Below are 27901 nucleotides of genomic sequence, written 5' to 3'. Positions count from 1 at the left end.
AGACTATAAAAAAAGCAATCAAAAAATGTACTGGATATATTGATCACATGTAAAGTGATCGTCATCTGCAGAAATATGTCTGCTGATGAAGATCACTGCTTATGGGATTGAAATATCCACCATATTTTTTATTGTTTTTTTTCTTTTCACTGTCTAATAAAAGCATTTATCCTTATTCGAACTGTTTTTTATCGTCCTGGAAAGGCATTAGCGTCTTCGAAATTGCCTGTCTCTGAAGGTTAAGCAAATAGCTAAATATCAATAATTAGGGGAAACCCCTCACTTGATGCTATTCAAACTAATATGAATACTTCTTAATTCTCTCATCAGCTTTGCCCCCATTGGGAGAGAATAGTCACCTCTACATCCTTTTGTCTCCCTCTTTGAACTTTAAGAATTCTTTCTCAATCACCACCCTTGCCATCCTCTTGGCATCTCCGGGCTTCTTTCTTTTGGCATATGGCTGAACACCAAAGATATATAAAGTAAATAGAATTTTAACCCTAAAAAATACTAGAATGTTAAATGATAAATATTTATTTTCTTTCCTAAAATTGTTTTATAAAAGTGCACGAGCCTTACATCCATCAACCCTTACAAATAAACTAAAGCTTTTCAGAAATGGTATAAAATACTAAGAAAAAAAAACTCGTAAAATGCTTGACAGTACTATAAAGATAAGGGTGACGAATTGTTTAAAAACAAACGGAAAAAACTGTATTCAGTGGGTAAAAATATGTGTGTCAGGAGACGTGACCAGCTTCATTTCAACCGACTAGAACTCTTGAAGCAACGACCAATAGTCTTAACAGGTCCGTTGCTCCTATCGTCCATAACCTTCTAACATTGTCAGTTACCAACTGATGATTTTCCCTGTTCTTCACCCTTTATTTCTATTTTGGAAATCGAACTAAAATTGTTAAAACAAGAAAAACCAGTGTCTAACCTCTGAATGTCCCTTTTTCTCTTTGACTTTAGTGATTTTCTTTCATCACTGTCGTCTGTCCTCTTCAATGAGATACTGGCTCTGGGCTTTTTCCACAAATGTCGAAGCAGGGATTTATGAACCTCTTAAAAAAGGAAAATGGAAGGCCTAGCTTGGAAGCTGTTCGACCTATATCTCTCAGTCTTATATTCTCGAAACTACATGAAGGATTCCTTGTAGATTATCTAAAGGAAAACACCCAACCTCAAACTAACCTGAAGCAATTTCGGAACCTCAAATTTAATTCAATTTTTCATTACCTTGTTTATTGTGTCTATGCCGTTCGAAAAAAATCTTGAAAAGCCTAATACTTAATCAAACTTAATTTCATGCCGATCCATACCCGCAAAGCATTTGGTCTTGTTTATTTGACCTATATAAATCCTTTGCTGGTGAAATTGGTTGCCTCCTTTTTATCAAGCAAATCACAACAATTAAATAACAGATCAATTATTTCAATCCTCTCCCTGTCCACCGTGGAGTATTCCAATATAATTTCCTTAACCCCCTTCTTTCCTGAGCTATGATTAATAACTTGGCCAAGGAATTTTCTAATAGATGGAAATTTGTCAATGATCTAACGGTTGTTGAAATCTGTTATAAAAATTTTGCGAGTGTCCTTAATGACATCGTCCAAAATGCCAAAGAGTTGGATACGAGATTAAACCCCTGTGAAACGACAAAAATGCTAATTCGTTTACTTAAATCTGAGCTCTATTTTCTTAACTCTATACCTCCTGAAAATTCTGTTTCTTTCTTTAAATTATCAGTTGTAATAATTTGAGAGGATACATGCTAGTAATTTAAGAGTAAGTTTGAAAAGTGAATATGCGAAATTCATCAATGCAGTGATTTTACGCTGTCAGTTGGTAAAGAATTGTCTTCAGTTGCCTTTTTAGATGCAGTAGGCCAGTGTACCTCCAATGCATATATGCGTTGATGGGATATGACCAAAAAATTTCTTTTTCTTTTTCAATGAACACCGGTTGGCTAAGATTCTGACTTCACATTATCAAATTCTAACATAGTTTTCCATTACTTAGCTAGATAGAATATAAACAAACTTTGATGCGTCTTTTTATGCTAAAGTAACAAAGAAAAGAAGAGTCGCAATATGGAACAATATAGTTTAGGAGTGTAGGTTGGACAGGTAGTTCATAAAGGGAGGGCGGGGGGGTAATATGGCGTAATACATTTTTAGGAATGAGACAAAAATGATTGTTATTATTTAAGGTAATTTTGGAAATTTCTGAATTTTTTTTTACAATAAGAAACAAGGTATTATTTTAGAGATGTTTTTAAGGAATGAAAACAGAATTTGCAAATAATTAGCGTACTTGCCCCGCATTCAATAGGCCTATTGCAATTGACTTTGTATTTATTCAAGTTCAATAGCCAACTGGAATTAATGAATTGAAATCAAAAGCACTTGTTGAAAACTACTTAAATTGATCACTTGCTTATTGTGCTTCAGACCTAAATAAACTTCTATTCTTTCCTTCACAGATAGAAAATTCTTTGAATATTTATTTTTAGTATAAGCTATTAGTAATTTAGATTAATTTTGATAATTGTACAGGTTTACATAATTCTTTCATCAAAAGTTGCAATAAATTCATTTTGGTTTTCAAACCACGTTCAATAGGGCACACAAATTACTTTTATTCAATAAGATATTACAGTTTCTTAGAATAAGCTTTGTTGAACCCGGAGTTTGGAAGAGCATAAAGAGATACATCCAATGATGTGTTATAATAACACTTGGCTGTGCAACGAAAAAAATAATCTGGATTTACAAACCGATAAATATATGAAATTTTCTTATTTGAAAAGAAATGAATACCCACTGGCCGAGCCGATCATTTCAAGAATTTGTAACTTGGCTTACTTCGCCAAAATAGTTTGCATCGTGAACACACGGCTTACAGTTTATGCACTTGTCCCGATAGATTTATACAAGAACCCAGCTACAAAGATTGATAATGAGGATTTTGTGGATTTCTCTACTCTTTTTCCTAATAGAATGTGAAGGGAAACCTAAAAAGCACTCTAAAGATATCCTAGATGATGTAGACTTTAGCTTTGAAGAGTTGGTAAGGTTTATTGGCCAAAATCCAGTTATGGTATTGTAGGCCTATTATTTGGCATGAAAATGAGTAAACACAGCCAAACGTTAGATTCTTCATTAAATGTCTAAATTACGGACTACTGAAGAGGAAAAAAGTAAAGAGAATAATTCTTAATTCATAATATAGGCTACAGAATAATGGAAACTAACATATATTGTCTACTGCTCCAGGTAAATTTTTAGTTTCATCACAAGTGCTCTGAAGTTGAATCTATGCTGTGAAGCAGCATAGTTTCTAGTTAAGAGAATTTAAAAATGCTAATCCTAGAAGTGCTTCCATTTCTAGTTGACCCTCCTTTTCCATGGGGCAAACTAAAAATGTATAAAGTGGGCAGGGTTTTGAAGCTAAGGGAAATGTTAGGGTTGTACAATATGAATGAAATTATATTTTAGATACTATTTCCAGTCATCACTGGTAACTTCTGTATAGTAGTAAGTTGAAAGATAATTAAAAACTTATGTTTCTGTTAATGCTAATTATCCACTCTCACTTTCCAGTTGAAACTAGCCAGTGAATCAGAGCAATTATTTAAATATTACATTTATGCTCTGTTGATTGGAAGAAATGCCTTCTGACACAATAGAGATACAGTTTTTCAGTTTCAAATTAAATTTGCTTTAAAAAATTACTTGGCTATGGATAGTCCTTGGTGAAACAAATTTGGTTGAATAGTGATTCATTTGAGTGAATACTAGTGAATAGTAAAGCAAATTACTCCATGGGCCCTGGGGGCATCAGGGCAAGGTCTCTATTTTATATTATTGAATAATTATTTGGCCTGAAGCCTGAAAGAGCAAACAACAAGTAGGTCAAAAACACAAACTAACAATTCAATTAATCAGAATACAGACCTTGTCTTGCTGCCCAAGGGGCTCATGGATTAGTTTGCTATGCTCTATAGTTACTATTCACTTGCAAGAATCACTATTCAACCACATTTGTTTCACCAAGGCCTTCCCATACCCAAAGAATCTTTTAAAACAAATTTAATCTCAAACTGAAAAACTGTATTATCCCCATTGCATAAGAAAGCATTTCTTCAAATCAACACAACATAAATGTCATATTTAACTAATTATCTGATTCAAGGGTTCACTGGCTAGTTGTAACTAGAAAGTAAAAGTGAATAATAATCATTAACAGATGCATAAGTTTTGAATATTTCATAAAAGGCATTAATGGATTAAAACACATTAATGGATACATAAGTTTTGAATATTTTGAATACTATTTCCAGTCATCACTGGTAATTTCTGTATAGTAGTAAGTTGAAAGATAATTAAAAACTTATGTATCCAATTTCTCAATAAAGTTGTAACTAGAAGGAATTGGCTATGCAATACAGTTTTTCAGTTTCAGTTATCTTTCAACTTCCTACTATACAGAAATTAGCAGTGATGGCTGTAAATAGCATTTCAAATATAATTTCATTCATATTGTACATGCCCCAACATTTCCTTTTGCTTCATAACCCTGCCCACTTTACACATTTTTAGTTTGTTGAAGGGGAATTTAGAAAGCTAAAGAATGGATTTTCAGAAGCTAAAAATTGAATGTGCTTCTACTTCAGGGGCTTACAAAAAAATTAAAAAAATCATCAGAATTTTTATATTCATTTTTGGTAGGTTTTTACAAGTCATTTTTTTTGGGGGGGGGCTTCAAATTTAGCCCCTCTGGATATAGTCTTGCTTGGAACTACATCATTTTTAGATTAATTTTCTGGGCAGTGTAAATTCAAAAAAGGTTTACCATTTTTGGCTTTCTAATGTTTTTTACTAATAAACTTTTTCATTTAGAATTAGCAATTTGTAGAAATGGGTCATTTCCTAGAAATATTTTTTGGATACTCATGATGAAAATATTTATTATCATTTGAAAATGATAATATCATTTGATGGTGTAAGTTTTGTCAAGATCTGATGAAGGTATATTCTTTTTCCCAAAACTAAACTGAATAGGCAGTTGATGATTTGGACACCAGAATAAAATAGAGATTCTTTTTATGTACATAATGTTTCCAAACTTGCCCTTTTTTATAGTGTAAGCTTCCATTGGTACATGTTGCTCTTTACTTATAACAAAAAACTAAACCATAATCAACACAAGGGACAAAGAAAAGAAAATAGGACAATATGTATCTTGACTCTGTCACAGACTGAGACAGGTAGCAGAATAGGCTTGCCACAAGAAGTACACATGAAATCCTTAATTTCTATTGATCCTTTTTCCTGAAGAGATGGAGAAGCCTACATGTGAAATACCATACGAGAATAAAAGTAGTAAATAGACACCCTAGCATCCTAAAGCTGGATCAACTTTAAGTAGTAGAGGCTCAGTCATATTTGATGCAAATATTCTTAATACAGTCATGGAGCAGGTAGCAAAAAGATAAGTTTCAAATACAGTGTCTAACCACCTGACCTCTATTTTGGTTTGAAGAACTGTTTAATCAAGCAGGAGAGGGTGATCAGACTTTATGTTAAAACATTAGTACTTTGACTGTCTATTGAGTGACCAATATGATTGAGTAATGCTGACAGAAAGTCATATTGAAACTATTTTGCATTCAACTAACTAAAAGAATATCATCAGCATAAGCAATATAGCTAATGCTAAAGTCAGCATAAGCAATTTAGCTAATGCTAAGGTCAGCATAAAAATAAGAAGGTATAAAATTGTTGCATAAAAATGCAATTTTATTTGGTTTTCAACCTCTACTTTTGGGTAGTGGCTACATGATATCTGGATTCTTGTCTCTTTAAAAAAAAAAAAAAAAAATATTTTTTTAAGTATTTTTTTTTTTTATTTATCATTTTGATGCTTGAAGTTTTTTTGCATCTACAAACTGCTCTACACAAATGGTCTACAAAATGCTCTACAAACTATAGTTTTGTCTTTGTTAATTTTTATTTTCTCTAACCTTTGGGCTTCAATCTTCTATTCATTAAGTAGATGCTTTAGGTATTTCATGTTAAATTCCCTAGAATGAAGCTATTCAGAACATGATTTTAGCCAGAAATATTTATCTGATTTCAAGAAGAAAAAATCTACATGTTTCTTTTGAAATTACTGACTGCTTCTTGTTAATTATTTCTAAATCATCTTTATCTTAACAAGAACCCTAGGTTCCAGTGTTTAAAGCTTGGTTTAATGATACAGAATCTTCAGTTTTTTCTTATACTTTTAATGAAACCTGGAGAGCCAATTTTGGTTAAATTTTGAAGGCCTCCTTATTAATGTTTTCTTCTTTCTGCTTTAAAGTCTCTGACTCCTGAATTCCTTCTCAAAACCAGAAAAATTCTAATTAAAAAAAAGAAGTATTCCAATTGAAATATAGATGCCAATGTTTGTTTTGGGCCAGATTAAGCTTAAAGGCAAATTTTAGAATTCTAAACCCCTTTTGCCAAAATTGAGCTGACTTCTGATAAATTAGTCTATCATTATTCTGCTAGAATTCTTGAAGAAAAAAAAAGATAGCAGTGTAATACTACAAAAATATTTATTTGGGCAATGTTGAAAGCAGAGTCAAATCATGTTGCAAGTTAGACAAAACTTGGTCATAAAATTTATAAGCTCATATTGCAATACAAGTTCATGTGACTTCCAATAAGCCAGGCTCTCATTATTCCACAAAGATGCATTTAAAACGTTTAAATCATAACACTTAAAAGGTTAAGACAAGAAGAAATTCTTCTTTTGTTGTATTATCAGTCAGTGGCAGTAGAAGCAATTGTTTGATAGCCTTTGTCAAAGCTTAGAAGTGTAAAAAAATGCTTTTCTTCTTTTATCTGTATAATCTTGAGATAAAGGTCACCTTTTGAATAATTATGGTCATGAAATGAATGTTTGCCCAAGCTTTCTTTTTTAGTCTTAAGATTTAAATTTAGTGTATAGCATATTTTGAGCCTGTTTCAAATTCTTAATATTTTTTGTTAGATCTTAAGATAAAACCTATTTTTGAATTTACTTCTAGATTTTTAAAATCTTTTTAGTACAACTCAAGACAAAACCTTCTTTGTATTCTTTATTTTTGTGTTTATTATATTATATTGTTGAATTAGGCCACTTTTAAAGTCTGAAAGACAAGGCATCAAAACATGAGTAAAATAGTCTAATCATAATGTGTTGGTTTGTATGGATATGTAGGTCCATGTTACAACCTTAGTAACTTTCTCATCTGTTAACACACCATATCTTTTTAATTAATTTGAGTAAGTGAATTCTTTACATTGTAGATCTTCAACCAGATATTTAATGCTATGCCTGATCCAATTAGTAATATAGCTGATATACAGTAATCCAATATATAATCAGTCAGAGCAGACATTTCAATCAAATTCAATAGTCAATATACAATTTGTTTGTTATGTAGGTCCCTATCCCTGGCTTGGTAAATATTTTATTCGTCTGTTGTTACTCCATGTCTGCTGAATTGATTTGAATAAGTAATTTACTATTATTTTTTTAATCCTCATTTTGATATATGGTAACATATCTGATATATGTACAAGGGCACCCACAGAAAACGGGGGGGGGGGTGTACCAGAATAATAGTGGTGGGTAGGGGATATGAGAGTATATTTTAGTATACATTTTCTTTGGAGTAATTTTGTTTTTAAATACATTTAGAAACAAATTTTCAAATAAAAAGAGTAAATAACTTTGCATCCAAAATGAAACAAACTCAGCCAATGGTAAATGGCCAAGATTCCTGGCAAAGGGATCCCAAGATTGTAATGGGTACACCCTTGTCTTCATGTAATTCCTAACCGTGTTTTGATTTTGTAATGGCCATCTAAAATATAATTATTTCATAATGGTTTATTTCCCCCCCCCCCTAACTGAAATTCCTTTTATCTTCAGACATTTAAAAAAATTGCAGAATAGCAAATGACAAAACTAATTAAATCTTACATTCTGGGCATCAAATTGATCCTCTTTTTAATGCTCAAATTCAACTGAACAAAATGAAAAGGTTAAATCAAGTTTTTTTGTCACAAGGGAATTTTATCAAGTGGTTTGTGATATCAAACTGGCAAGTAAGGAGTGACTTGGGCTAATATTCACCAAATTAAAAACAGATTAGAGGATATTTGACACATTAGCAGAATTGGCTTTTTATGTTGATTCTAAATCTTTAAAATTCATTCAGTTTAACACTGCCCACCAAAAGCTCATTCGAACATAAATTATAAGTTCCTCTTTAAGCAACCACAAAGATTTTGCCATGGGAAGGTGTTGTTTTCTGCTATTTAATGGCAACAAACTGTGACTTTGCCCCAAAGAAGATCAATTTGCAATCTATATAAAATTCTGAGAAACCAATTGATTTAAAAGTATAAATAAAACTACATTTTGTGCTTCCTAGTTGGGAAACATAGTTGTAGAAAAGGCGAGGTTTTAAATGGTAATATTTCTTTTGTTTTTCAGTTTATATAAAATATTTCAATGTATTTAAACATATTTATATAATGTAATTATTTATCAGAGAATCCTATCGAACTGAGGCCAACACAGCTAAAAACACTCCCCCTCCATCCCAATCTATTCAAAGACTCCCTCTTTACAGCCTCCCAAGAAGTTCCCAAATCCCTTGTCTTTCCTTATAATACTGTCCCACCCTATTCAGGGACAACCCAAATAAGGGTTTTGAAAACAATTAGAAATGAAACTAGGAAAAACTAGATTTATCAACTGAAAGGAGGGAGCAGCTTTGAAACCTAAAATGAACAGAAAATATTCTTTATGAGAAAGGCTGTCTCCTCCTTAACTTCTTGCTCTTTACTCTGAAGCATGACTTTTTCCCAAAATAAGCAAGGAGTTGAGGAGGGGGCAGGCCCCTTATATTCGGAATAATTTATGTTTGCTTTCATTTTTAAACCTCACTCTTTGTTGAAAAATCTTTTTTGTTTTGTTTAATTACATTTCATGAGACACTATAGTTTTATGAACACAATACTTCTGTTAACACCTCACTCTTTGCCTAGGACTAGCTTTTGCTGGGTAGCAAAGCTTAAGAAATAAAATTTTTTTGAAGGGTAATAAAAAAGTATGTCAATTAAAGGAAAAATTAAATAAAAATGAAAAAGGAAAGTAATTACTAGAATACACAAAGCAATGACCTAATGGAAAATAAGGTGGGATTTTTTAGCATTCATTTCTATTTACCAATGCTGAAGTGTTGGACAGACATTATTGGGCAACGTCATTATTGACGTTTTAATGAAATTGACGTCATTATTGAGCAACGTCAATATTTTTGAACTTGGTTATCAAACACCAATTTATTTAGCACCTCAAGACTCTGTAATTATCAAAATTATAGCATTTTCAAAGCAGGTTGCTCAAAGTAAAGTATCAAAACGAGGATCTAAACTAGGATCAAAACGAAGAATTTCTAGTGCAGGGCGTCATTGAGAAATGCTGTAAGTGTTGGATGTTACTGAGTAATATTGATATTTTAGTTTTATTTTGAATTGAAAAAAATATTTGTTTGACCACTTTATGCATCATAACTGTAAAAAATTAACGCTTTTTCAAAGTGAACAACTGTATAAATACAATCACTCGTGGTGAAATTTTTTTATAAAATACAAAAATAAACAAAAGTGTGTTCTGGGGAAAGACATATTATTTAACACTTCTTATTATAGTGGCTTCATAACTGACTCATTGGCGCTCAGGCATGCTCAATTTGATGGTATATTTTTATTGGGATTGCCGCTTTTTAAGTCGTTTTCATTCTTTTTCTATAACTATAGAAACTTTCTTATGTAGGCTACTAATAGCTTTGGATGTTTAACTTGAAACTCGAAGCAAATACATACTTGGAATAAAGCTGATTCTTTGATTTAGTGATATCATTATTTAGTTTCTTATGCTTTCGCTATGGATATGGATCTCTATCATTCATTGCTATGAAGAACTCAATTTTGTTTATTCCTACCAAGTCATGCTTTCGTTATCAAACAGTTTGTGGTAACAAACTGTAGTAAGGAGTGACCCAGCTCAAAAGTAACTGAAACTAAAAAAAAATGGAATTTTGATACCAATAGTTACATCAAAATAATCGAATTTTAATGCTGATTTTAAATATATAAGTTTCATCAAGTTTAGTATTACTCATCAATAGTTACGAGCCTGAGAATATTTGCCTTATTTTAGAAAATAGGTGGAAACACTCCCGAAAAGCCATAGCATCTTAACGAAAATCACACCATCGCATTCGGCGTATCAGAGAACCCACTGTAGAATTTTTAAGCTCCTATCTGCAAAAATGTGGATATTTGTATTTTTTGCCAGAAGACCAATCACGGGTGCGTGTTTATTTGTTTCTTTTTTTCTTTTTCCCAGGGGTGATCGTACCGACCCATTGGTTCTAGAATGTTGCAAGAGGGGTCAATATAACGGGAATTAAAAGTTCTAGTGCCTTTTTAAGTGACCCAAAAATTGGAGGGCACCTAGGCCCCCTCCCTTGCTCATTTTCTCACCAAAGTCACCGGATCAAAATTCTTAGATAGTCATTTTAATCACCATAGTCGAAAACCATAATAACTATGTCTTTGGGGACGACTTGCTCCCCCAAAGTCCCCGTGGGAGAGGCTACAAGTTACAAACTTTGACCAGTGTTTCAAACAGTTCGTGGTAACGACCTGTAGTAAGGAGCGACCCGTCTAAATAGTAACCAAAACTCTTAAAAACGGAATTTTGATACCAATAGCTACATCAAAATAATCATACTTTAATGCTGATTTTAAATATGTAAGTTTAATCAAGTTTAGTTTTACCCATCAAAAGTCACGAGCCTGAGAAATTTCCCTTATTTTAGAAAATAGGGAAAAACATCCCTTTAAAAGTAGTATAATCTTAACCAAAATCACACCATCAGATTCAGCATTTCAGAGAACCCTACAGTAGAAGTTTCAAGCTCCTATTTACAGAAATATGGAATTTCGTATTTTTTGCCAGAAGACAAGTCACGGATGCGTGTTTATTTGTTTGTTTGTTTTTTTTTATTGTTTTTTTTTTCCAGGGGTGATCATATCTACCCAGTGGTCCTAGAATGTTGCGAGAGGGCTCATTCAAACGGAAATGAAAAGTTCTAATGCCCTTTTTAAGTGGCCAAAAAAGTTGGAGGGCACCTAGGCCCCCTCTCACGCTAATTATTTTCCCAAAGTCTTCGGATCAAAATTCTGAGATAACCATTTTATTCAACATAGTCGAAAAACCTTATAACTATGTCTTTGGGGACGACTTACTCCCATACAGTCCCCATGGGAGGGGCTACAAGTTACAAACTTTGACTAGTGCTTACACAAAGTAATGGTTATGGGAAGTGTAGAGACGTTTTTAAGGGTATTTTTTGGTTGGGGGGTAAAGGATTGAGAAAAGGGGGATATGTTGGGGAAAATTCTATGGAGGAATTTGGCATGAGGGAAGAAAATTTCCATGAAGGGAGCGCAGGATTCTTTAGCGTTATTTAAAAAAAACAATGAAAAAATAATTATGAAAAGTTTTTTCAACTGAAAGTAAGCAGCAGCATTAAATCTTAAAACGAACAGAAATTATTACACATATGAGGGGTTCACCTCCTCCTAATACCTCGCTCTTTGCGCTAAAGTATTTTTAGTAATTTCAACTATTTATTCTATGGCCTTTGTGATTCAGGCGTCAATCTTAAGGAATTGGGACAAAATTTAAGCTTTAGTGTAAAGAGCGAGGTACTGACGATGGGTTGAGCCTCCTCATACACGTAATAAAAACATACAAATATAGAAGTTCGTTACGTAAGCTAATTTGTAAGTCACATATAAAAACGTTCGTAAAAAATTAAAAGTTCTAGTTGCCTTTTTAAGTCACCCAAAATTTGGAGGGCAACTAGGCCTCCTCCCCCGCTCCTTTTTTCTCAAAATGATTTGATCAAAACTATGAGAAAGCCATTTAGCGAAAAAATATGCAAATTTCGTTTTAAATATTCATCTGCGGAGAACCAAAGTCAAAACATGTATTAATTCAAAAATGTTCAAAAATTAAATAAAAAAAAACAAGTTTTTTTACTGAAAGTAAGGAGCGACATTAAAACTTAGAAGGAACAGAAATTACTTCGTTTATGAAAGGGGCTGCTTCCTCATCAACGCCCCGCTTTTTACGCTAAAGTTTTTTACTGTTTTAAAAAGTAGAGTTAAGAGAAAGAGTCAAACGCGGCGTTGAGGATGAAAAGCCCCTTTCATATACGGGGTAATATCTGTTCGTTTCAAGTTTTAATGTTGCTCCTTACTTTCAGTTAAAAAACTTGTCTTTTTTTATTCAATATGGATAAGGATCGCTATCGTTTATTGCTATGAAGAACTGAATTTTGTTTACTCCTACCAAGTCATATAAAAAACGTTTTTCGAAAATTGGAAAGGGGGTGTTCAGTCATAAATTAGAACCCATATTGCCACTATTAAGGGTCGAAACTTTTTTCATTGTTTTCTCCTACTCTGTTCTCTTTCTTTTGGTTTCCTCATAATTACTATATAGTATCTGATTTCCAGGGAGAGGGGGCATTTCCCCTCCCCCTGCAGGTGCCTATTTTTATTAAGTAATGTATCTGGTATAGCCTACCATATTCAGATATATTGTCAATCAGTTCAGATGTTCTAATCTAATACAATAGTTTGTGTGTCAGTTTGTCACTCAATATTTGCAATTAATTTGAATAAGTTAATTCATTATTTCTTAGATCTTCAATCAGAACGTTTTAATGCTATCTTGCAATTGCTCCATAGTATGAAAACCTAAATGTCAAAACTGGTCAGTTAGCTATGAAGTCTGATGTCAAACAGTTCATGTCAACGAACCGTAAGTAAGGAGCAACCCGGCTTAATATTAACGAAAACTCTAAAAAACAGAATTTTGATACTAATAGCCAAGATATATCAAAAGAATCCTCTTGTTATGCTGATCTTAAATATAGAGGTTTCATTAAGTTTTTTCTTACCCACCAAAGGCTAAAAGCCTGGAATACCTGCCTGATTTTCAAAAAAAAGGCAGGAACACCCCCTTAAAAGTCAAAGAATCTTAATGAAAAATCACACATCAGATTCGACGTATCAAACAGCCCTGCTGTAGAGGTTTCAAGCTCCTATCAACAAAAATTTGTTTTTTTTTGCCAGAACAAAGACCACAGATATATTTTTTTTTCTAGGGATGATTGTATCGATCCAGTAGTCCTAGAATATCGGGAGAGGGCTCCTTCGATCGGAAACTAAAAGTTCTAGTGACATTTTCAAGTGACAAAAAAGATTGAAAGGCAAATAGGCCCCCTCCCACGCCCTTTTTTCTCAAAACCTTCCAATCAAAATTATGAGATAGCCATTTTGTTCAGCATAGTTGAAAGGTTAAATAACTATGCCTTTGGAGATAGCGTGACCCCCGCAGCCCCTGGGGAAAGGCCTTTAAGTTAAAAATTGGCCCATTGTTTACATATAGTGTTTGTTATTGGGAAAGCATCCATGAATTTTTTGGGTGGGCGGGGAATTTTCTACTAGGAGGATTTTCGACGGGGAGGGAAGTTTACAGGAGGTGAATTTTCTAGAAGAAATTTTACACCTAGGAATTTGCCAGAATTCCTATATCGAATTCTTCATATGACCTGCTTTCTCTTTGCCGACTCAATTTTACCCATGAAGATAATTGCCCTGGGTTAAATTTCACCAGAATTGAATTTTATAGAGGATATCCATGGGGAGGAGGGATTTATCCGTTGAGAGGGAGCCAGATTTCCTGGCATTATTTAAAAAAAATCAGAAAATTAAATTAATTTTAAAGTAATAAAAGTAAGGAGCAACATTAAAACTTAAACTGGAACAGAAATTATTGTATATATGAGGGGGAGTCCCCTCCTCAACACCTCACTTTTTACATTAAAGTTTGAATTTTGTCCCAATCCTGTAAGAACGATTCCTGGAACACAAACTTCGTTAATTTGAACAGAAAGAAGCTTTTTTAAAAGTACTAAAAACTTTAGTGAAAAGAGTGAGGTGTTAAGGAGGGTGCAACCCTTCTCATATAAATAATAATTTCTGTTTTAAGTTTACTGCTGCTCCTTACTTTCAGCTGAAAAAGCTTGTTTTTATTTAATTTAATAACTTTAGAGAAGGGGGATTGGAACTAGATAGTCAATCCAGTTGTGGTAGGAAGCAAGGCGTGATTTTTTGTTTGTTTTAATGTCAAATTAGTTCAATTATTTTAAAGTACCATAGACATCAAAATAAAATAATTGTTTTTATTTGGATTCAGCTATGGTCTATTTGTGTCTGAAAACCAATATTTCTACGATTTTTCTTTTACTGCTGCTAAGAACTCACTGCAGCCCTATGTTGTCCGGTGCCACACAGCTGCGCATGTGTCCTCCTCCATCCTAATCTATTATAATCTTCCCTCTTTACACCCTCACAAAAAGGTCAAGTTTCCTTTAAATCCTTTCTTACGACCTCTTCCCTCCCCATTCAGGGATGATCTGCTTTTTTTAAACCCTGGATGAATGGCCAAAAAGGGTGCTCTTTTGTAATCTGACATCCTTCATCTGTAAAATATGTCCCAGTCATCTCAACCTTTCTCTCATTATAAACCTAGAAATTGGTATAGAACGCATTTTATGTCCAGCCTACTATTTGAAATATTCAAACGGCTTTGGTTCTTTTTTGTTGTTTAAAATTATGAAGTTTTTTGTAATTTTGTCACATTATTGTTGGTGTTACCATTTTGAACTGTGAAAATAAATAAGTGAAAATAATTTGTTAAATAAACAGCGCGATTTTGTCCTTAAAATTCAAATTTAAAACATTTGTTTATTCCTAAAGACAACAACTCCGTTAAAGGAAAATTACACCTCCTTAAGTTGTTTGGTGCTATATTTTTTTTTAACGGATTTTTCACCCAAATTTTTTGTTTAAATTTGGCATCTTCTACGAAAATGCACAACAGCATACGTAGGCCTTTTTAATTAAAATTGAATTTTCTAGTTTTTTAATATATATAAATATATATATATAGTTAGCCAGTAAGCGTTTCTTGTCTCCTGGCTAAAAAAATAATTTGTTTCTTTAGAGTTCATTTTCTCCTTCTTTTTTAGGAAGACATCAAAACTCCTTATTCCAGACGCAAGAAAACATGGATTTGGGATCCCTCAAGTATGTTCTAAACTGTCTCTTCGTTTTTATTTCTTCTTCTTCTTCTGTTTGGCGTTATATTTTTTAATTTTCCTTTTTGGTCTTGGATTATTGGGAGATGCTAATGCGTGATCTCCATGAAACCCCAGGCCCCTGTGGGCGCTGAGAACGAACTCAGTGTCCTGTATTGCCAAGGAAAGACCAATCCTAATTTGCTGCTGAAGTGTTGCTTTTTCAATCTATTTTAAATCTTATTTTTATGAATAAAAAATATATTGCCAGATTTGGTGAGCATTAAGAGAGCCACCGAAAAAAAGTTTTACAAGGTTCAACAGAAAACTTGTAACAAGTGACAAAAGCTTCCCTTAGAAATATCTTCGTTTTCATAACTAGGGGAAGCTGACCCTGTTTCTTTAGGCTTAACTTACTCTGTTTTCTTATAGAAGTTTTTATTCGTAATAAAACAAAAAGAACTAATCAGGAAACGAAATGGAAGTTAATATAGACCTACGTTTACACCTATCCAAAGAGTCACAAAATAGAGCCTATCTTGGAAAAACGGCATGTTATTAATAGACCTGTATAAGGAAAACTCTACCAAAAGAGAGAAAAAAAGAAAAAAAGATGTTAAAATAGAAGAAGAAACATCAAATACCCGTAAACACAAATAATTTCTTCTTGTTATCTCCTCCAGGATAAGCGAAAAAAAAAGAAAAAAAAAGTAAAATTAATTATATAATAGATAAGTAAACTTGATTAGTTCCTTTCAGTACTAAGCTTAATACTAAGCTTAGTATAATACTAAGCTTTTGACTTAATTTGAATATGATTTATGCTGAGTTTTGGGGTTTGTATATATAAAAAATTCTATCCTTTTCCTTGTTTCACTCACATTAATATCAAAAAGCAGAATTGTAGATTTTTGAGAAATGAGGCCGTAAATTCAATGAAGGTCATGGCTATGGCGTATCTTACATATTGCATGCCCTACAGTGAATTGAGCTCTGCACATGGTTGCCATCTGGTAAAAAAAAACAGAGGGTTTTAGTGATTTTTTTTGGTGGATTTGGTGATTTCCTTCAATTATCTAGTGATTTATGTGGTGATTTAGTGTTTCTTAGGCAATATAAAAAATCAATAGAAATGGTTATAAATCACTAGCGGTGGCAAACCTGACTACGCCTGAAACATTGCAACTGTAAAAAAGAGTGTTTTATCGGGGTGGGGGGGGGGTGGGGGTGTCCAATGTGACGAGGGTGCCAATAATTGACCAAATTGACAATTCTTTTTTTTAAGAGTGAAAAACAGAAGAAAAAAAGGAATGAGGGTGCCGAAAAAGTCTTGGGGGACAAGGTCCCCCCTAGCCCCCTTGGATGTGCCACTGGTTCTGGAACTCCGAGCACAGATGATTAGCCAAGTGACTCTGAATTTAAAGAACAACTTAGAGCCTATCACACAATATGATCCAGCAAAGCCATCAAGATCCCTAATACCTGGCAAGGTTAAAACGCCTGACTCCCGTCACAAAAGCAGGTAGTAAGCTAAGGCAGAAGGACGTTGGATTATACCAATTTTTGGCAAAAGTAAGCAGCTTACGTCTTACTGCACATTCAGAAGGACATTGGATTAGACCCATTCTAGGTCAACGTAAGCTGCTTGTTTCTTGCTGCACATTTAGGACAATTCTAGGCCAGAGTAAGCTGCTTGCTTCTTGCTGGATATTCAGAAGGACATTGGATGAGACAAATTCTAGGCCAAAGTAAGCTACTCGGTTCTTACTCCGCTTTAGAACGACATTGGATCAGACGAATTCTAAGCCAAAGTAAGCTACTTACCTCCTACTGAACATTCAGAAGGACATCAGGCCAGATTAAGTTGTTTATTTCTTACTAGAAATTCAAAAGGAAATTGGATTAGACAGATTCTATGCCAAACTAAGCTGCTACTTCTTACTGCACATTTGGAAGGACATAGAATTAGACAAATTCTTGGCCAAAGTTAGCTGCTTACTTCTTACTGAACGTTCAGAAGGACATTGGATTAGACCCATTCTAGGTCAACGTAAGCCTTTTGTTTCTTGCTGCACATTTAGAAGGACAATTCTAGGCCAGAGTAAGCTGCTTGCTTCTTGCTGGATATTCAGAAGGACATTGGATGAGACAAATTCTAGGCCAAAGTAAGCTACTCGGTTCTTACTCCGCTTTAGAACGACATTCGATCAGACGAATTCTAAGCCAAAGTAAGCTACTTACTTCCTACTGAACATTCAGAAGGACATCAGGCCAGATTAAGTTGTTTATTTCTTACTAGACATTCAAAAGGAAATTGGATTAGACAGATTCTATGCCAAACTAAGCTGCTACTTCTTACTGCACATTTGGAAGGACATAGAATTAGACAAATTCTTGGCCAAAGTTAGCTGCTTACTTCTTACTGAACGTTCAGAAGGACATTGGATTAGACCCATTCTAGGTCAACGTAAGCCTTTTGTTTCTTGCTGCACATTTAGAAGGACAATTCTAGGCCAGAGTAAGCTTCTTGCTTCTTACTGGATATTCACAAGGACATTGGATTAGGCAAATTGTGGCCAAAGTAAGCTACTTGGTTATTACTCCACATTAGAACGACATTGGATCAGACGAATTCTATGCCAAAGTAAGCTACTTACTTCTTACTGAACATTCAGAAGGAGATTGGATTAGACTCATTCTAGGCCAGATTAAGTTGTTTATTTCTTGCTAAACATTCAAAAGGAAATTGGATTAGACAGATTCTATGCCAAACTAAGCTGCTACTTCTTACTGCACATTGGAAGGACATAGAATTAGACAAATTCTTGGCCAAAGTTAGCTGGTTACTTCTTATTGAACATTCAGAAGAACATTGAATTAGACCAATTCTAGGCTAAAGTAAGCTGCTTACTTCTTGCCTACTTGCTTACTTCTGCAGACTCAGAAATGCATTGGAGTAGACGAATTCTAGGCTAAAGTATGCTGATTACCTCTTAATTTTTCTTTTAGTTGTGTCTCTATTTAAATGACTTGTAGAAAAATCTAATTTTCATGCTTAAAACAAAAAGCTGGAATAGAACCACTTGAATAGAAAACCATTGAAAAAAAAAATGATGAATTGTAATGTGCTTTCTCAGTAACAAAATCTTATTTTAATTTTTTTTCTCTTTTCCAAGAAAAAAAAAATTTCGAACTTCAGTTGTGAGGAATTTTTTAAAATATTTACTTTTCTATGGGTTTAGCTGCATGATCCAAAGTTGAACATGGTCAACGTACGTATAAGTTGACGTACGTAGTATAAGTGCAAAGTCTACAGGAAAAGATACGCTATTTTATGCACCAGGGCAGTAGCTTAATTTCGTCAATGTCCTGGAGGAGGGGGGGGGAGTTGGAAAAATTCTCCAGAATCAAGCGAAAATGACCGTAAAGACTTAAAAAAGCGATTTGGTGCCATAAAGGTACTATTTGGTACTATAAAAGTACTTTATAGTACTATAAAGGTAAATATGTACTTAAAAAGACATATATGTATCTGTTGATGCTTGAATTATGTAGGTTTATCTTAGTTTTGAGAATATTCTGGATCTCATGCGAGGGGGAAAACTAAAGGTTGGGGGAGGGAGCAAACCGAGGTCTGATGGGGGCAGTTTCCCTGCCCCATAGCAATTACGCCATTGCACCAGGAGCGCCCTGCGCAAGGGTGAATATGGTGAGTCCAGACACGATCGTCTACGAAAAAGGGGTTAATTTAGGGTGCTTAAGATGTTACGTAAGAACCTTTTGACTTTCCTGCTTTAGTTGCCTATATATGAGTAAAGAAAGAAAAAAAAACGCTTCACATGACCTTAGTGACAAGTAAGGATATGGCAATTTGACATACGGACATATATTTGAAATCTGGACGCAAGTTCTCTTTCCTAAAGCCTTCCAACTCCCTGGATCTTGTTTTTACATCTGAATTGGATAGTGCTTGTAAAGAAACAAGACAAAGAAAAGCTTCAAGTCGAGGCTAGGTGCTTTACAAGTGTTTTCTAGAACAGACAGTTTTTTTTTTCTAAAAGAAACTGATTTTGCCTCTAGAGTCTACCTAGCAGCATAGTTTCTACGAATCTGTTCCTAAAATTGTCATTCTGTTGCAATTGCTGTTAACTGTCGGGGTAAATATGGGCTGATGCAAGGAATTTTTCTCGAAGATGAAACTTCTAAAAACAAATCTATGATTAACTATAAGCCATCGTTGACTTTCAAACCTTGCTTACTGTTCATAGAGCACAAACTGACCAATGGGGGAGTGTAAAAAAAGTTTGCCTTTCTCATAGCTCGAAAAGTTAACTTCTAACTAATTGGAAGGCAATTCGACTTTAAATTACGAATTTCACCAATATCAAGTGAAAGTCAAGCAGCATCAAGGAATCTACTACTCTTACTACTACTACTAACAACTAACTGCATCACTAAGCCGCCTGAGACCAAAACAGCTACGTACGCTCTTCCTCCGCCCTAATCTATTCAAAACCTCCATCTTTCCACCCTCTCAGGAAGTTTTTCCTCTTAAATCTTTCCTTACGACATCTTACCACCCCATTTGGGGACGATCTTCTTTTCTTTTGGTTCTAGACCGGTGTCTAACAAGGACAATATTTTGCAACCTGTCATCCTTCAAACGCAGAGTATGTCCCATTCATCTCAACCTTTCTCTTATTATATTCATAGGAAGTGGGATTATACCATGTGTTTCATACAGCTTGCTGTTTTAGATACGGTTATTCAGTCGGGCGCCCAAAAGAATCCATAGGCAATTTCTGTGATAAACATCCAGCAAGTCCTCCGTCGTTTGTTTTGGAGCGCTTACGCTTCAAATGTTCAGAATCATGCTTTGCCAATATCATCATTGTAGCTTCCAATATTCTAATCTTGGTTCGCAGACTTATCTTCGTAGTTTTCCAAACCTTTTTCAACTGTGTAAAAACACCATGGGTCTTGGCTATTCTATTTTTAACATCTTCATGGCACTGACCATCTTTACTAATAATGCTACCAGTGAAGCTGTCCAGTGAAGCTGCCGACTAGATCGGTCTTCTCGTTACCCAACATCACTTCTTCAGCTTCACTTATTCCTAGTCTTAACGACTTAGTTTTCTGAACATTAATTTGTAAACCTGTTCTTGAACCATAAACTCACTAAACCTCTACTAATTCATTCTTTGCTAACATTTTCATCTAAGATGCTTAAATCATAAGCATCTCCCAATGCTTTTGCGGTGCTCCTTAGGACAGAGTCCATCAAAATGATCCATGTCATCAAGAAATTGGTTGACGATTTTTAAATTTGACGATTATAAAATTTGACGATTTTAGAATAATAGAGCTTTGTGCTGTTTTAATGAGGATCCTGTTCGTAAATTAGTTTTTAATTAGTGATAATTTTGAAAGCTTTTTAGTATTCGACGTGAAAATGGTGAAGAGAAAATACCTCCCCCCCAAATTAAACTGCGTTTCGATCTATTGGTAAATTGATTTTTGCCAAAAAAATCCTCTTCCAGATCCCCCAGTTTGACCATATCCTTTACGAGCCTAAGGCTAATTCAATTATCCTTTTAGGTGATCTATGTCAGGTATTGAAGTGCCGTAAGTCCGAAAGATGTCTGCTAGAAGATGAGCTGACTGCAGCCTGTGTCGATAGCTCAGAGATTAAGGAAAATGGGTATAATTTCCTTTTTCCTTCCTTTTTTTCCTTTTCTTGCTTCCTTTTTTCTTCCTTTTTTGGGAAAATTTTCTTCCTTTTTTGCTTTCACCTCAAATACAGGTGTTGAAAAGCAATAGGTAACTTCGCTTGTTCAACTCGTCAGCACAATGTCTAATTGACAAAAAGAAAACGAAAAAAGGTGTCAAGAAAAATAATTAATTTAAAATAATTATTATTTAATTTTCAAAATTTTGATTAATTTAAAAATGGAAATTTTGAAACATATTCGGAAAAAGAGGGACAGGCATTTTTTGACAGAGAGCCTTGCGTAATATCTTTGCTAAGATTCAACCCCCTGTACAATATATAGTCTGGAAAAGCTCGAAGTTGGAACGATTCTTGAGCAAGTTCTTTTACCAAATCTTTTTAAGCTTCATTCAATGCTTATGCGCAGGTTCAACCTTAAGATTTTCAAATTTAATTTTTAGATCAGGAATTTATCTTTTTTGCATAGTTCCAATTTTTTGGTAGGAAAAGGACCAATTAACAAGGAGGATAACCAATTATAGTTTTTCTCAAGTATTAGAGGTAGGAGATCATTGGTTGAAATTTACTTATTAAAAATCAGGCAGTTCTTACCAAAATATCCTTATTTAGTACCTAGTAAAAGGAAATAAATTTTGTCTAGTTTTTAAATACCATACATAGCAACTGTCCAAAACATTTTCCTTACATACCAAACATTGCAGAAAAATTCCTGGATTTGGCCCTAAGCATAAAGCAAGCAAGCCTTAGGCTAGCAAGTCATTAGCTATAATAAGCTAGAGCTAAGGACCAAGGATGTCCTTCAGAGTTCCAAAATGTACCTCCGCCTGAAAACCTCTGCCCCTGCTTCTGCCTAGATAAAAAGACGTGAATCAACCATGGAGTTAAGATTACAACCAATTTGGCACACTTTCTTGGTACCAAAAGAGCAAATTTTGCGAGCAGCATATAATTGAATATGTTGTCATATGCTTTCCGGGCATCCAAAAGAATTACGGCTGATGTTTTATTCCTTCGAATGAACAAAAAACTTCCTTTCTAAAAATGTACATAGTCATCTTTGTAATTTGGCTCATCGTTTTTTTTTTGCTAATTTTGACTGCTTAAGATTTGTAAGTTTTTGAATGTAACTTTGAATGGGTGCCTTCGCAACGTAATTTTGCTTAAATTGACGTTATGCCCAGACCAAATTAAGTTATGCCCAGACCAAATTAACCTCGGAAATGTAGATTTTATTGTTTTTTGTTTGTTTTTTATTATAGCCTTCGTGGCTCCAATAAAGCTGTTTAATTGCAAAAGCATGGGAATCAAAATAGTATTTTGGTGTCGTTAAGCCCTGGTTTGACACAACAATAATTATCTCAGACGCTTCCCAAATGAAGAAAATTTGCTATAATCGATTAATTGATTCATACTTCCATCTAACCTGCTCCCGTATTCAGAGAAAACACTTTAGGAGAACCGCGTAGCTCTTAAAGCACTTATTATATGGATTTTGTTCACTCCGCAAACTTATCTCCTCTTTTCACATGAAAAATATCCAAGAGAAATTCCCAAGAGAACTAAAGCTCTCTTTAAGTAATTTCTATTTCAGAATATTTTCCGCCCAATTTCTGGACTTATTAACTCGGATGTTGTTGTTTTTTTGTTGGAGAAAGACATATGTTGTCCAAAACAAGAATCATACCTAATAGTATGAGTAATATACCTAATAGTATATACCTAATAGTATCATACCTAATTAGGTATCATCATACCTAAGTATGATGAAAATATAATACTTTAGTAACAAAATTCTGGAAATTACAGAAGAAAATTATAGAAAGAAGGTTATCCAGAATGTAATATATTAAATACCTAACCTTACCTAACTTACCCTAATCACCTCTATATATTAAATATTTAATTAAAATATACTAGCATCGTCGTTTTTATGGCACTGGGTATTAACCAAGTGACATATAGCAATCGCAAATTCTGTCGGTCTGTCGGTCCCGGTTTTGCTACTTTAGGCACTCCCAGGTAAGCTAGGACGATGAAATTTGGCAGGCGTATCAGGGACCGGACCAGATTGAATTAGAAATAGTCGTTTTCCCTATTTGACGATCTGGGGGGGGGGAATGGGGGACCCGTTAATTCGGACAAAATAGAAAAATTGAAGTATTTTTAACTTACGAACGGTTGATCAGATCTTAATGAAATTTGATGTTGGGAAGGATATCGTGTCTCAGAGCTGTTATTTTAAATCCCGACTGGATCTGGTGATATTGGGGGGGAGTTGGGAGGGGGAAACCTAAAATCTTGGAAAACACTTAGAGTGGAAACACTTAGTTAATTCTGAAAAATTAGAAAAATGAGGTATTTTTAACTTACGAACGGGTGATTGGATCTCAATGAAATTTGATATTTAGAAGGATATCGTGTCTCAAAGCTCTTATTTTAAGTCCCAACAAGATCTGGTGACATTGGGGTAAGTTTTGCATGGGGGAACCTAAAATGATGGAAAACGCTTAGATTGGAGGAATCGGGATGAAACTTGGTGGGTAAAATAAGCAGAAGTCTTAGATACGTGATTTACATAATTAGAACGGATCCGCTCTATTGGGGGGGGGGGGGTTATTCTGAAAAATTAGAAAAAAATGACGTATTTTTAACTTACGAAGGAGTGATCGGATCTTCATGAAACTTCATATTTAGAAGGACCTCGTAACTCAGATATCTTATTTTAAATCTCAACCGGATCCAGCGTAATTTGGGGGGGGGGGCAGTTGGGGGGAAACCGGAAATCTTAGAAAATACTTAAAGCGGTGAGATCAGGATGAAACTGGATGGGAAGAATAAAACCTGTCTAAGATGTGTGACTGACATAACCGGACCGGATCTGCTCTCTTTGGTTGGAGTTGGGGGGGGGGGAATTTGGAAAATTGATGTATTTGTAACTTACGAAAGGATGACCAGATCTTAATGAAATTTGATATTTAGAAGGATCTTGTGCTTTAAAGCTCTAATTTTAAATTTTGACCAGATCCTGTGACATTGGGGGGATTGGAGGGGGAAACCAGAATTCTTGGAAAATGTGAAAATTGGGGTATTTTTATCTTACGAATAGATGTTCGGATCTTAATGAAATTTGATAATTAGAAGGAATTCATGTCTCAGAGCTCTTATTTCAAATCCCGACCAGATCTTTTGACATTGGGGGGTGTTGGAGGGGTAAATCTATGAAAACACTTTGAGTGGAGGAATCGGGATGAAGCTTGGTGGATAGAATAAGCAAATGTCCTTGATACGTGATTGACGGAACCGTACTGGATTCGCTCTCTTTGGGGAAGTTGGGGGAAGGGGTTCAGTTATTTGGCGAGTTTGGTGCTTCTGGACGTGCAAGGACGATGAAAATTGGTAGGCGTGTCAGGGAGCTGCACAAATTGACTTGATAAAGTCGTTTTCCCAGATTCAACCATCTGGGGGGGCTAAAGGGAGAGGAGAAATTAGAAAAAAATAGGTATTTATAACATACGAGTGGGTGATCGGATCTTAATGAATTTTGATATTTAGAAGGACATCGTGACTCATAGCTTTTATTTTATATCCTGACCGGCATTAAGCATCTTATTTTCCTTTTAAATCAGTCTATTGATTCATAGAATTTTGTTAGAGCTTATACCATATGATCTCTTGTCTCTTAGCTCTTTTTGCCTCGTCACAAGTGCTATATGAGCTCTTAGCTCTTGTTCTCATCGAGACAATGCTAATCATAACCGATTGCAGAGAGTCAAACCAGTTTACAGAGCAAACTTCTTGAGAGGGGTTGCTTTAATGCATATGTACCCATATTTGTATTATTTTCTTGAGTAAGATGCATTGTATTGTCACTGAGACTATTGATCCTGCTGTATATATTTTCCTATTAAGAGGAGACGCCCTTAGAATACATCATGGCCTTTAAACTGCTTCTTTTTGCTTTTACATTTTGCATAAGTCATTAACTTTTTCATGAGTGGGGAATGTTCCCAAAAGAGGCTCTATAAATATTTGATACCTTTAGAAATTGCCAACCTAGTTCCAAGATTCATTGTCTGGAGGAACATTTTCTGCATCTAAGAGAAATCAGATATCCGAAATCGAATCCCATTATTTAAATTTACTTTGATTTTGAGGGGCTAATCTTCTTTAAAGTAAACGGAGAGGGATAGTTTTAAAGCAAAATTTAAAAGTTTACTTAGAACAGTGACGTGTGAGGGTCGTTGAGATAATGACATAGGTGTACCTGGGTGAAGTGGATGCCATTTACGAGGACTGACAACTGGACTGCCATTTACGAGGACTGACAACCGAAGCGAGTAGAGATGTGTAAGAAAAAGTCCGCAAAGTAAGTTTAAGGGTGCTAATATTTTCTTTTTATTATTTTATTTTCTTCACATACAAAACCAAAAACACATCTTCTCCTAAATGCTGTTGCGTCAAGAAAAACTTTACAGTTTTGTAGACATACGGCAGTAACAAGTAATAATGTATATTCCATTACTAATCACAACATAACCATAATCAACTCAAACTTCAAATCAATCTCTCTCATTTAAAGAAATAACACAGTTTTCAACCCCACTCCCACCCAACAAAGAAAACACACAAAATCCCCAAAAATTGACCTATACCACACTACACAGACCCCTTTCCTGCCCTCTCCCTAAAAAAATGATTAGTTTCCAACAAACCTGAAAAAGGGGCTTTGATTACGATGTACATCAAAAGAATTGTCTTTTTATGGTGATTCTAAATATTTAAATTTTATCAAGTTAGAGTAACTCACCATAAGGTACGATCTTAGGAAATACACATGATTTAGAAAAAAAGCAAAATACCTCTAAGGGGGAGTGATTTTCATGAAAATTCCACCATGAAATTCAGCGTATCAGAAAACCTTATTATAGAGATTTCAAACCCCTGTCTACACAAATGCATTATTCCAAAGCCTGATCAAGGATGCGTGTTTATTTTTTGTTGCGTTTTTTATTTATTTTTATTTTTTCATTGCAGTGGTCCCAGAAAATTTGGAAAAGGCTTGTTTGGATAAAAATTAGAATAGTGCCCTCTTTTGGGGCACATAACAACAAACTTGCCCCAAAAAAAGCCAAGGAGCAATCGACTGAAAATTTTGATTTAATTAATTTTCATTAATTAAATTAAAAATTTTGATTTAATTAAAATTAAATAATTATTATTTAATTTTCAGAATTTTGATTAATCTAAAAATGGAAATTTTGAAACATATTCAGAAAAAGAGAGACATGCATTTTTTGACAGAGAGCCTTGCGTAAGATCTTTGCTAAGATTCAACCCCCTGTACAATATATAGTCTGGAAAAGCTCGAAGTTGGAACGATTCTTGAGCAGTTCTTTTACCAAATCTTTTTTAAGCTTCATTCAATGCTTATGCGCAGGTTCAACCTTAAGATTTTCAAATTTAATTTCTAGATCAGGAATTTCTTTTTTGCATAGTTCCAATTTTTTGGTAGGAAAAGGACCAATTAACAAGGAGGATAACCAATTATAGTTTTTCTCAAGTATTACAGGTAGGAGATCATTGGTTGAAATTTACTTATTAAAAATCAGGCAGTTCTTACCAAAATATCCTTATTTAGTACCTAGTAAAAGGAAATAAATTTTGTCTAGTTTTTAAATACCATACATAGCAACTGTCCAAAACATTTTCCTTACATACCAAACATTGCAGAAAAATTCCTGGATTTGGCCCTAAGCATAAAGCAAGCAAGCCTTAGGCTAGCAAGTCATTAGCTATAGTAAGCTAGAGCTAAGGACCAAGGATGTCCTTCAGAGTTCCAAAATGTACCTCTGCCTGAAAACCTCTGCCCCTGCTTCTGCCTAAATAAAAAGACGTGAATCAACCATGGAGTTAAGATTACAACCAATTTGGCACACTTTCTTGGTACCTAAAGAACAAATTTTGCGAGCAGCATATAATTGAATATGTTGTCATATGCTTTCCGGGCATCCAAAAGAATTACGGCTGATGTTTTATTCCTTCGAATGAACAAAAAACTTCCTTTCTAAAAATGTACATAGTCATCTTTGTAATTTGGCTCATCGTTTTTTTTTTTGCTAATTTTGACTGCTTAAGATTTGTAAGTTTTTGAATGTAACTTTGAATGGGTGCCTTCGCAACGTAATTTTGCTTAAATTGACGTTCCGTTATGCCCAGACCAAATTAACCTCGGAAATGTAGATTTTATTGTTTTTTGTTTGTTTTTTATTATAGCCTTCGTGGCTCCAATACCGCTGTTTAATTGCAAAAGCATGGGAATCAAAATAGTATTTTGGTGTCGTTAAGCCCTGGTTTGACACAACAATAATTATCTCAGACGCTTCCCAAATGAAGAAAATTTGCTATAATCGATTAATTGATTCATACTTCCATCTAACCTGCTCCCGTATTCAGAGAAAACACTTTAGGAGAACCGCGTAGCTCTTAAAGCACTTATTATATGGATTTTGTTCACTCCGCAAACTTATCTCCTCTTTTCACATGAAAAATATCCAAGAGAAATTCCCAAGAGAACTAAAGCTCTCTTTAAGTAATTTCTATTTCAGAATATTTTCCGCCCAATTTCTGGACTTATTAACTCGGATGTTGTTGTTTTATTGTTGGAGAAGGACATATTTTGTCCAAAAGAAGATGACTTCATCTATATTTGCATTGTTCCATGGTTTCCATCTATATTTTCGCTATCTTTTCCATATTTGGGTACTTTTTGGGTACCCTCAGATGTACGGGATACTTGTGTTTTATAGTGACCCCACTCAAGAGGTGAAGTTAGGTTAATCCTAATGAAATATACCTAAGTATGATGAAAATATAATACTTTAGTAACA

The 27901-nt window shown here is 34.4% G+C and overlaps 1 protein-coding gene across 2 annotated transcripts in view; it reads left to right on the top strand.

Annotated features, from left to right (window-relative positions):
- Window positions 1–2908: 2908 nt before the first annotated feature.
- LOC136036472 (proteoglycan Cow-like) overlaps window positions 2909–27901 on the top strand; it is a 77446-nt gene continuing 52453 nt past the window's right edge. Inside the window, exons 1-3 of one of the 2 annotated variants that reach the window (XM_065718732.1) lie at window positions 2909–3078; window positions 15233–15290; window positions 20882–20984. In XM_065718732.1, the coding sequence (XP_065574804.1) occupies window positions 2968–3078; window positions 15233–15290; window positions 20882–20984 (272 nt within the window). In that variant the 5' untranslated portion in view covers window positions 2909–2967. The remainder of the gene's footprint in view (window positions 3079–15232; window positions 15291–20881; window positions 20985–27901) is intronic. The other variant, XM_065718731.1, reaches the window with a different exon arrangement.

Source organism: Artemia franciscana, chromosome 15 (assembly GCF_032884065.1).
Source record: "Artemia franciscana chromosome 15, ASM3288406v1, whole genome shotgun sequence".
Lineage (NCBI taxonomy): Eukaryota > Metazoa > Arthropoda > Branchiopoda > Anostraca > Artemiidae > Artemia > Artemia franciscana.
This window is presented reverse-complemented; position numbering and strand designations above follow the sequence as displayed.